Consider the following 12390-nt stretch of genomic DNA (forward strand, 5'->3'; position numbering starts at 1 on the left):
TGGTCACTTGTTGTATACCTCTAGGCTTAGTTGACTGGTCACTTGCAAACACCCTGCAGTGATCTAAGCCACTGCTCACATACAAACAGCGACGGTCCAGTCGAAACACGCCTTTTGCCTTTTATTTTAGAAAGTCATTTAATATTAAGGAGGTTGGTTTACTGGGCTGTATGCCTTATCCAGTAAATCGATATCAATCAATGATACAGTAGGATACCAAATGGATACAGTATTTCATTTCTATGCTAACTATTATCTATCAGCATCCACAGAAACGATGTGGGTAAAGCTGTGTCTACACTATCAAACTTTGTGATGAAAAAATGTGATGTGGCCATATGATGATGTCATATCACTACCACCATATTTGGGTACATCGCACTTTTTTTTGTCAAACTAGTTTGATAGTGTAGACAGAGCTTAACACAGTGACTCAATTTAGAAATTGAAAGTTGATAATGTAGGTAATACTTATGCTGTATATTGTGTAATAAACAGTGGCATAATATATGAGCACTCACTGGCTAAACCCAGGCGCACCAGAGCTTAAGGGGTCCTAGAGCATGAGCAGTTTTTTTTGTTTTTTTTTTACCATATTTAATGAGGGTGATCCATCCAGCAATTGCTGATCATTAGGGACCCTCAGAGGTTCACAAGACAAACATATACACAAGATGCTCTACATAAACAAAATCTTATTACAAGTCTTTGGGAGTGGAGTTGTAATTTTGTCCTTTCATGATATGTGACAGGATTGGTAGCCAAGCATCATAACCACCAAGCCACAATTCCACTATAGCAGTCCAATGCAACTGTTATGCGCGATTTGAACGATTTGCGCAATTTAAAATTGCGCAAGGATTTTTTTGCGCAATCAACTTGCGCAATTTCAAATTGCGCAAGAAAATCTTTGCGCAATTTTAAATTGCGCTGCACAATTTGTAAATTGCGCAAGATAGTTCTTGCGCAATATGACACCTTTGCGCAATTTGAAAACGAACTGTAAATTTTCCAATACATGGCTAGGCTAGGCCTAGGCAGAGGAGTTTAAAATTTAGTATTTTATTATATAGGGTAAATAAGACCATTTCAATGAAGATAATGTTAATACTCACTTTTTAAGTTTTTAATATTAGTTTAAGCTAGGCCATGTAACCTAGTCAGTATCAGTAGTCCAGACCCTAGCTAGGCTAGAGTAGTATAGCCGGCCGCCCGCGCTGCGCCCGTCTGGTGGAACACCACCGCTTCGTTTTCCTTCGTCGGTTCTTCGACGGTATGCTAACTTATAACAATATTTGCACTACTAAAATAAGGAAATGCGATATTTATCTTTAATTTTGAATCATTCTTAGAAATTACTATAAAAATATGGGTGTGCATGATTTCACAATCTGTCGAAAAACCTTGCGCAATTTGCAGATTACTTGCGCAATTTAATACGTTGCTTGCGCAATTTGAAACACATGTTTCAATTCAAATTGCGCAAGGATTTTTTTTGCGCAATTTCAAATTGCGCAAATCGTTCAAATTGCGCATAACACAACTACTCAGCATTGGAAGATTAATAAACCTATGCCCTGTGCATTACGCACATTGGTAATAAACAGTAATTTTAGACCAAAGTAAACCATATTCTATACAGTAATTACATTTTAGTTAGAATATCAACATTTATTCAGTACTAGTATTAGGAACAATGTACTAAAAAAACAATTACGGAGGTATATGCTATTTTAAAAATTGAATTTGACAAGGTTTCTTTGTAGACTAGGTTACAGCATCGTTAACACAGTGTATGTAATACAGTTAATTGATTTCTTAATGATTATGTTTCTGCTTACAGAGGGCAGTAACAACTTTGGTCAATTTAAAAACCCAGTGAACTTCAATATGCCTATATACAATAATAATACACTAATATACCAATAATAAATATGTTCACATAACACTATTCAAGGTTTATATGGAGCACATTACATCATTAAAATCACATGGTCAAAGGTTATAGGTTAGGTCAAAGGTTAGCACAAAATATTGAAACTACATGGTCAAAAAATTTGTTTAAAAAATCTTAAAATCATACAGTATACTGAATATAAATTCTAATTGAATACATAAAGGTTCACTACATTTTTTTATATTTTTTAAATTATTTTACATTTTAAAAGTTAATTTAATTGGTTATTTAGTTAGAATTCATCATTAAATGTAACAAATAAATTCATTCATGATTTTAAAATATTACAGGAAAAAAAAAGTTAAAATTCAAGGTAAAACACTTTTTAGTCAATACAAATCAAGAAAAACAAAACTTTGTTTCAAGAATCAGACACAATTGAGCGTGTCATACTTGAGCATGCCATATGTAGGTTAACAGGGCAGGATCATCTATTTTACACTCTTACATAACAATAAAAATTGTACGCTTTCTGCCAAACACAGAATCAGGTGCTATTCTAGTTAACATGCACACGTACGGTAAAATGTTAAGTAGGTACGGTAATTGTAATCATTCATTATTATGTAATATAGGTTTATTCACATACAGTTTTTTTAAAATATAAACACCTCTGCTTGAGGAACTTAAATAGTACATGACCTTAAATTTAGATTCAAATTTAGTGGCGTTTTAACAGATTTTAAACCATTCTAACTAGTAAATTAGCCCCTTGAGTTTAATTCAGCAATTTTTTTATACATATAAATCATACTAAACAATATTTACCATACTGATTAAGATTTAGGCTCACTCAGCAATTTTCGGGTGGACAGTATCCCTGAAAACCCATGTGTAGGGTTTAAAATGGTAACTTAAACCCAATCCATGTCAGTATTACAATGAACAATTTATTACATTTTGGAAATTAATCTAATAATATAAAAATAAATACATAATAATATAATATTTGAAAACATATGGGATAATTCTTAATTTTCATTTAAGAACACATTTTTGGGATAAGAATCGCAAAATATGAATCAAAAATGTATTATTAATCTAATGAAATTATATACTACCTGCTAGTGCTAATATTACTTATACACATGTTACAAATTACTATTATTTAAACACTGCCTTCTTATGATAACATTTTACTCTGTTAAAAATGTCATATAATCAGATAAAAATCAGTTACAGGACACACAACCAATGCATTTCATTTGGATATTATTATGCTAATGATCAAAATTAAGCCTTTTCCCCAGTTTAAATTTAGATTAATTACAGTTTAAATCTGAGATAGCGGACTAGACAATTCTACCTTATAAGCCCATGGATTTATATTTAATCACATATCACAATAATATAAAGCTAAAATGCACATATTATTTACAAGTCTTTATCCACAGCACACCAACCCCAAGCAACATTTTATCGTCAATACTTTTTTTTAACCAATTAGATTAGAAAATTTGTCATCTTTATTTGATGACTGAATTTACTTTTACTTTAATTAAGTTAAAACTCTTTGGGATAGTACACATTTTAAAACTACAACAACCTATCTGTACATAATTCTTCACGTTAAACCATTCATGAATACGTACGTGTGCGACGTTCCGAATGAATGGTTTAACGTAAAGAATTATATCCAGATAGTTAATATAAAAACTAGATGAGAACATTTTTCGAAGTACAACAACCTAGCTTGCACAGGCCAGCAACTAGACTTTAGTACCCGCCCTAAACATGTTATATGGATTAAGGTGCAACATACTATGGCACATATTTTTAACAATTTATAATTCAACAGCCAAAGTAATAACTACAGAATTTAGAACTGACTTTGATCCTTTTGAACTGGCAGTCGGTTCATTGTTTGGCCTCGCTAATTCTGCAGAACTGGCACTACAAACAGCCTATCTTACTATACATCATACATAATAACATTAACAATACTATGTTGTAGGATAACTCCATCTTCAAGCTTACATATTTGTTTAGTTGTGACCTAAATAAACGTTTTCAACCCAGTTATGTTTTGTAGGTCTCTGCCACCAATCTGACTGTATGGAGGGTTTCAACCAGCATGCTATGACGGTATTTCACAAACATATCAATTTTATCAATTCTTTTTTATCGCCAGAATAATAATTTTGATTTATAAAAAAACACCTTCCTGAGAACAAAGTCAGCATTGTTTTAAAGAATTTTAGCGCCAATTTTTATAAAAGATTAGTCTTTTATTATAACCTCTTTGCCATGCCATACGCATGAATGAACCCTCTACAAGAATTTAATAATAAAATGGCAGCATATCAATAAAATCACAAGTATTAAGATTATATGATTGTAAATATAAATTCATATTGAATACAAAACACTTATCTAAAACAGTCTGTGGTTAAAATCATTATCGTGGCGGGTATATACATTAAGATCAGGATTTGCCATTGCCACTTTAACACACCCTTTTCATTTTCGGTGACTGTATAATTCTAATGTTTTATGTACACGCACAAAATGCGTGTAACAACTTGGAAACATTGTAAAACATGTTTAGGTTTATCCAGTTGAGATTTCATAAAACGTTTTTCAGAGTAGATTACATTTTGGCTTCTTCTTCTTCGGCATCTTGGGAGGACAAAGGACGGCGCGAATTGCTTCGTCAAACACAGTCTTGAGACCTTTTTGCGTCAAGGCAGAACACTCAAGGTACTTCATAGCAGTAATTTCTTTGGCCATTTGCAATCCCTATGAAAAAATACACAAATAAATTATGTACTGTACTAATATGAAATATAGTTATTAATAAACAGGTTAAACACTAATTGGGGAGAGTGCTAAGTGATATAGATAAAGACAATTACTGTAGGCTAGGCTGACCCTACTCTACTACTACTGTACAACTACCTCCATGGAGTTGTGGTTTGGTGGTTATAATCCTTCACTACCAATCCAAGGGTCCTAGGTTCAAGTCCTATCATATGTCACGATTTTTTCTAATGACAAATTACAACTCCACTCTCAAAGACTTGTAATAAGACTTTGTTTATGTAGAGCATCTTGTGTATATGTTTGTCTTGTGAACGGAATTGCCACTCTTAAGAAGGATAGTGATTGAATTTGCTTATAATTTATATCCTTGGCAATTTGCCTAAATATATAATGTACTGTATCATCACTCTAGTACTAGGAATTGTTTTGTGTTTTTAAACTAAAATTAAACTAGCAATGTATGTATTTTTCTGAAGTAAATAGAGTCCTGTACCTGTGGAAAAGTAATTGGTTGTAAATTCCTTTCTCGTAGTCTCTCCAATGTTTCTTTGTCATCCCGAAGATCTAGCTTAGTTCCGACCAGAATAATAGGTGTTTGTGGACAATGATGTCGTACCTCAGGATACCACTAAAATATAAATTATAAATAGTTAAATCACATGGAATTAAAATAGTAACAACATAAACAAAAGTAAACAAATTAGAGAGAGATTAATCATCTTCTTCATTTTAAAAAATATTTTTTAATTTGTGTTCCATGTTGTGTTTTTAAATAGATAAAACAGTACTATTCTCTTCCTTACTGACTACGGGTTGCTTATTAGCTAAACCTAAAACAGTGTATTACTAAGAGCCTAGATTAAGAAGGCCTAAACCCACAAACAACATGTTAAAAGTATATTATAATTATATATTTCATCTGCTGTACCAAGGTAGCTAGAGTATGTATTTAAATATTATTTTTCTGCTCTTAATCTATTTAATATATTCAGGTATGAGATGATTTAATAAATTAATAATAGTGTTCGTCAGCAAATGTTCGATATGAGTATGATTGATTAATTTCTGCAACGGTTGGCGCTCCATTTACTACAGTATGCTCTTATGTAATATTCATACCAAGGTGTTAAAATACTTGCCAACGACTATACTGTAGGAGTGTCATGACATAAATGAGTCACTTACACACACTTTTAAATCTTTATTTACTGTATATGAATCACCAGAAACATCAAATTAGTTACACTCTATAAGCTATGAAATACTATTTTGTCCAGTATTTCTTCTCATTAGCTCTGGTGAAGGAATTGTATTGTGGCAGCTTTTTTGCTTTCTAGCTCTTTATTTAAATATTGCAACAATTGATTTAGTGTTTTGCTTTATCTATCTAACAAAATCGTTTTGCTGATATCAAAATAGCTATACAGTATAAGCAATGCTTTTAGTCAAAATTGAAGCATTATTATTTCACCTTCAGATTTTTTAGATCAATTTATAAATTAATATCTAGATATAATTGTAAACATTCAGTTGAATTACCTTGGCTCGGACGTTCTCAAAAGAAGCTGGACTAATAAGTGAAAAACAGATAAGAAATACATCCTGCAAAAGAGAAATCAAATCATCATAATTATCATTGTCGGGGGCCCTCATAAGGCAAGCTTTTGCTTCTAGTGCGGGCTTCAGTTATTTTTTTTTATAACTGAATAAATGTGTATGATTAAATTAATTACTGTAAGTACTTATACAGGTATTTGTATATATTGCTTTGATCTTTGAATTTCTTCATGCATGTATTGTACTTACGGTTTGTGGATACGATAACGGACGTAATCTGTCGTAATCCTCCTGACCAGCTGTATCCCATAATCCTAAATTCACTGGTTTACCATCTACCATTACATTTGCAGAATAGTTGTCAAAACTAAACAGAAAAGTAAACAAAATAAATCAGATAGAACATCATATTCATCATAGTTTTTCTATAAAAAAAAGTGGAACGTTTGTGGCTTGCGATAGTACTATGATGTTTGTCTAAAGAGAGGGATGTATACATGTATTTGGCCTGGTAAAGTACAGGTGGGTGAGCCCTTAAAATAATTTACTATAGTAGTACTTACTGTAATACTAGTACTATTAATCATTACAAAAAATACTTACACTGTTGGTATATATTCTCCTGGAAATGCGTTTGTTGTGTAGGAGATTAGGAGACAGGTTTTACCAACCGCTCTGAAATAAAACAAAATGGAGTGTAATTAGCATAGAATAGGACCTGCCGCTACAATACCCATTAACCTATATTAAAATGGTACTGTATGCTTTTCCATCAAGTAAGCCCTGTACGTGTACAGTATGCATATAATTAGGGAGTTCTGGGCATGGAGGAGTAAAACCTTACTCCATGGTTCTGGCAATTGACGTTAAAGTTGACCCCGCATTTCAATCTACATTCAGTTACAGTTGGTACAGTACTGTACATGCTTTTCCAAGTACACCCATGTAGTGTATTTTGTGTACTGTACATGAAATTAGGCAGCTCTAGGCATTGACATCAAGTTAACCTTGCATTCCAATTTACATTAATGCAGAAGGTACATGCTTTTCCAAGTAAACCCATAGATGTACTGTTTTTTGTGACATTAAATAAGGCAGCTTTAGGCAATTGACATTAAGGTAACCCCACATTCCAATTTACAGTACATTAACACATTAGGTACTGTAACTGTACATGATTTTCCAAGTTGTGCATACTGTACTGATTTTGTGTACCGTGAACATGAAATTAGGCAGCTCTAGGCAATTGATATCAAGTGATCCCTACTGGTGTAGTACATGTATACCATGTTTTATTTTTCATCATGTTAACGTTCTTTTGTTTTGTATTGTACTAAAAAAAATATTGACTGCATCACAGTTTTATGAACTGCTACGAAGTGAAAGATCATTTCATTTTAAAAATCCCTTTTAAAAATATAAACTCAACCACTTTGCAAACAATGAATATTTGGGTATATTGTTTATAACATTTGTTTTTGGGAAATGTATACATCATAGCACAATAGACAAAATATTTGTAGTTTGTTCTTGTAGTAGTACAGTAATAGTGATTGTTTAACAACTTGTTTAAAACTCTATTATAAAGCACAGGTCAATCACCTTATTTAAATGTAGGACAGAGTTCATGGAGGAATACAAAATATACAGTAGTGACAGTAAGTGTAAGCCCTGTTATACAGTAAGTGTAAGCCCTGTTATACAGTAAGTGTAAGCCCTGTTATACAGTAAGTGTAAGCCCTGTTATACAGTAAGTGTAAGCCCTGTTATACAGTAAGTGTAAGCCCTGTTATACAGTAAGTGTAAGCCCTGTTATACAGTAAGTGTAAGCCCTGTTATACAGTAAGTGTAAGCCCTGTTATACAGTAAGTGTAAGCCCTGTTATACAGTAAGTGTAAGCCCTGTTATACAGTAAGTGTAAGCCCTGTTATACAGTAAGTGTAAGCCCTGTTATACAGTAAGTGTAAGCCCTGTTATACAGTAAGTGTAAGCCCTGTTAGTGTTATACAGTAAGTGTAAGCCCTGTTATACAGTAAGTGTAAGCCCTGTTATACAGTAAGTGTAAGCCCTGTTATACAGTAAGTGTAAGCCCTGTTATACAGTAAGTGTAAGCCCTGTTATACAGTAAGTGTAAGCCCTGTTATACAGTAAGTGTAAGCCCTGTTATACAGTAAGTGTAAGCCCTGTTATACAGTAAGTGTAAGCCCTGTTATACAGTAAGTGTAAGCCCTGTTATACAGTAAGTGTAAGCCCTGTTATACAGTAAGTGTAAGCCCTGTTATACAGTAAGTGTAAGCCCTGTTATACAGTAAGTGTAAGCCCTGTTATACAGCAAGTGTAAGCCCTGTTATACAGCAAGTGTAAGCCCTGTTATACAGTAAGTGTAAGCCCTGTTATACAGTAAGTGTACTGTAAGCCCTGTTATACAGTAAGTGTAAGCCGTGTTATACAGTAAGTGTAAGCCCTGTTATACAGTAAGTGTAAGCCCTGTTATACAGTAAGTGTAAGCCCTGTTATACAGTAAGTGTAAGCCCTGTTATACAGTAAGTGTAAGCCCTGTTATACAGTAAATGTAAGCCCTGTTATACAGTAAGTGTAAGCCCTGTTATACAGTAAGTGTAAGCCCTGTTATACAGTAAGTGTAAGCCCTGTTATACAGTAAGTGTAAGCCCCGTTATACAGTAAGTGTAAGCCCTGTTATACAGTAACTGTAAGCCCTGTTATACAGTAAGTGTAAGCCCTGTTATACAGTAAGTGTAAGCCCTGTTATACAGTAAGTGTAAGCCCTGTTATACAGTAAGTGTAAGCCCTGTTATACAGTAAGTGTAAGGCCTGTTATACAGTAAGTGTAAGCCCTGTTATACAGTAAGTGTACAGTAAGCCCTGTTATACAGTAAGCCCAGAAAAAAAAACAATTTTATTTAATTATTTTAGTGAAATATTAACCACCAACTAAAATTCTTCTATAAGTGAACTAAATACAAACTGACTGAATAATTAGAAAGTCAAAAACCTGTATTATATTTAGTATGAAATTTGATTCTTTTAAAGTACTGAACTGTATAGTGTATGCATTTTTTTGTCAAGTGTCCCCTTAATAAGGGTGTCCTCTGAGTAAAGGTTGGCCATGGTGTTAAAAGACTACTTATTTGCAAACTTTTTTTTTTTATGGGGACGTGTATTTTAATATATGCTGTAGCGGTCTATCTGTTTACAAGAATACTGTATTTCTTCATTTTAAAAGTGCCCTTTTACAATGCCACCATTATTTTCCCCTCACATTCACACCTAATGTTGAAAAATCAATACAAATTAGCATTGAATTCTGTTCAATTAATTGAAATTAGGTTATCAGTGTCTTGCTCTAATGGCTCCACATAGTTAATTTATTTTTTCACTGAACAATGAAGATACTGTCAATGGCCTTCATTTCACCATATAAACTGATTATATACTGTAGTAACATTAACAATTCTACTCTATCTAGATACATTTGCAGTTATATACTGTAATGTATCATTATTAACTGTATAATAAAAAATTCTAGAAAAAAATTCTATACTTTTATTAGTGGACATACAATATACACCAACATGTTATTTTAGGACATAACAGTACAATATGCAACAACAAATTGTTCCATAATACACTGTGCAAATATTCTTTTTAATTCAAATAAATTAAAATGCAGTTAATAAAAATTAGGTCTTTTTCTACTGTACTGTATGATTTGGTGAAAATTGGGTGTGTGACTATCTGGGATTGCATTCCCAATTGATTTAACATTTATGTAATTGTGTCCGAATTTAGCCTATATTAGGAGGTTAGAATATACACAAGCATAGGCATAGGTGGGGGGGGGGGGGGGGTTATACTTGGTTATTATATGATAATTAAGAATTAAATTTTTCTGATTTTGTATAAAAAATAAAACTTATACAGATCGAATATTCATATTATTTCCTTTACAATATTTACATACTGTAATTTATTACCAAGGTACTGTATGCATTTTTACTGGTTTCTTAATGTTTGTCATGAACATAAATTTGTTGACTGTTATTTTAATTGATTGGGATCATAGACTAGATGAGAGGATGTTTATTTAGCATAAGCAATCTGCTGCTATGATGCTTTGATTGCAACCTTAAGTTGTGACCTTAAATTAGAAATTATTTCCTTGAATTACGGTACCCTACCATGAAAGTTAAGTTGAGAATGTGTGACTGTACTGTTAGTGCATCTTAAAATTGTGTACATCATCCTTAAGAGATAATGACTTCAAATGTTACAAGTTTTGACCACATGTGTATAAAAAAAGAATATTTAATTAATATTAAGAATAAGAATATTAGTATTGAATCACTATAATAGGACAATTATATTTATCACAGCATGCTTATTATTCATGATGAAAATATTTTATTATAGGAATAAACTATAACTGAAAAATATTTGTAACATTTAATATGGATTGTAGTGGTAGACATCATCAATGACTTTCAAAATGACCTTGACATTATTAGTATAATTTTAAGATCATTTCACAGTTTGGTATTAACTGATACCAGATGTAAAGTATCAGTGTCAGATTGCTGTAAAAAGGGGGTTAATAAATTGACTTTGGTGTCTATTGAACAAAGGTTTTAACTTATTATTATAATATCTATAAATCTCAATAAAATATGGTGTTTTTTATATAGTGTAAAACCAAGAAGTTATAATAACATAACTCCTTACTTGGTATAAATCCATGGTAACATTTTTACTAGGCCTATACCAAGACATACTATACACGGTTCCAGTCTTGTTTTTTTGTACGCATATTAATGTTTCATTTTTGTTTATCTATTCTTTTATCACACAATACAATTGATTAGGCCTACGCCTATGTTAAATATGTGAAATACTGTACATTAATTATACCAACATTTTTTCTTAAAATAACGGAATGGAAGTCAAGGAAAATGAATGAATTAAATTTTAAAATGACACACATTCGTTGCTATTTTTGCTTTATTCATACACACTCACTCAACAAAACAAATATTTCACACCATACATGTACGACTCAATTAAATACAAGAATCACGTAGATAAAAAGTAAGTATGAATGTACAATATTATGGAATATATAATTCTTAACTGGCAGGGTACGGAAAAACTAGGCCTACAACAAGCAATGTTGACAGGCCAAGCCCAGCCCAGTCAGCCTCCTGCCAGCAGCAGTACCAACAACCACAGCCAAATATTTACCGCGCGCGATGTATCGTCGGCGAATTGATACGGACGAAAACACTTACCCATCACCTACAACAACGCATTTAATTGCTTGCATCATAGAGAGTTCGTAAGTTAAACAGTTCTTAATAATCGTATATAAATATAATCCAAATGGGCGTTTTCTTGTCAAACTTATAATAATACTTTCTGGCCGGAGGTTGACTCACACGATCAACAGAAAAGTTCTCCAATTTTTTTTATCTTCTATAAGGTGTACAGGTTAACTGTGTATTTATCCAAATTAATTTTAACCGGCAGTAGATAGTGCCCTCTTTTATAACACTTTGACAGCCTGTCTCATTTCTATAAATATCTTTTCCGTCTGTTTATCTATAAAACACAGAAATCCAAAATAGATTTTATTTCATCCGTTTATTTGATAAACCTTGGAAACCCCCTGGATATGCACAGGCTTATTTTTTAGCATACATTACAATGTAATAAAAATGTAACTAACAATATTCACTTGACCAAAAATTATTTACCTGTTGAAAAACTGTAACAGTAAAGCAAGTCATATTGGCTGCCAGTCATTCTGTGGAAGGAAGTGATTAACTTTATTAATACTACAAAGTGGCCTATTCAAAATCTGATTTTATTAATCTTCATTTTTCATATATGTGTTTGGTGACAATTACATATATTTATTATATAACTTGATTTGGATTGCTTGATCACTAAATTATTGTAATAATCATAAAAATTAACATGTATTAAAATAGCGTTATACTGCAGGAACTGCAGTAAAACAGTAACTCCCTGATGATACAGTATCATGCAATATCCGGAACGTTTATTTACAGCACAATAAAGTGAAGGACATCAAATTT

General features: G+C 32.3%; 1 protein-coding gene across 1 annotated transcript; it reads right to left on the reverse strand.

Moving 5' to 3' along the window:
* Nucleotides 1–750: 750 nt before the first annotated feature.
* On the reverse strand, nt 751–11804 carry LOC140061638 (ras-related C3 botulinum toxin substrate 1). The gene is made up of 6 exons (XM_072107906.1): nt 11581–11804; nt 6881–6952; nt 6527–6644; nt 6260–6322; nt 5214–5348; nt 751–4696 (listed from the first exon to the last, which is right to left on the reverse strand). The coding sequence occupies exons 1-6, from the start codon at nt 11616–11618 to the stop codon at nt 4538–4540; spliced, it is 585 nt and encodes a 194-aa protein (XP_071964007.1). The 5' UTR covers nt 11619–11804; the 3' UTR covers nt 751–4537.
* Nucleotides 11805–12390: the final 586 nt, after the last annotated feature.

This window comes from Antedon mediterranea, chromosome 1 (assembly GCF_964355755.1).
Source record: "Antedon mediterranea chromosome 1, ecAntMedi1.1, whole genome shotgun sequence".
NCBI classification, from domain to species: domain Eukaryota; kingdom Metazoa; phylum Echinodermata; class Crinoidea; order Comatulida; family Antedonidae; genus Antedon; species Antedon mediterranea.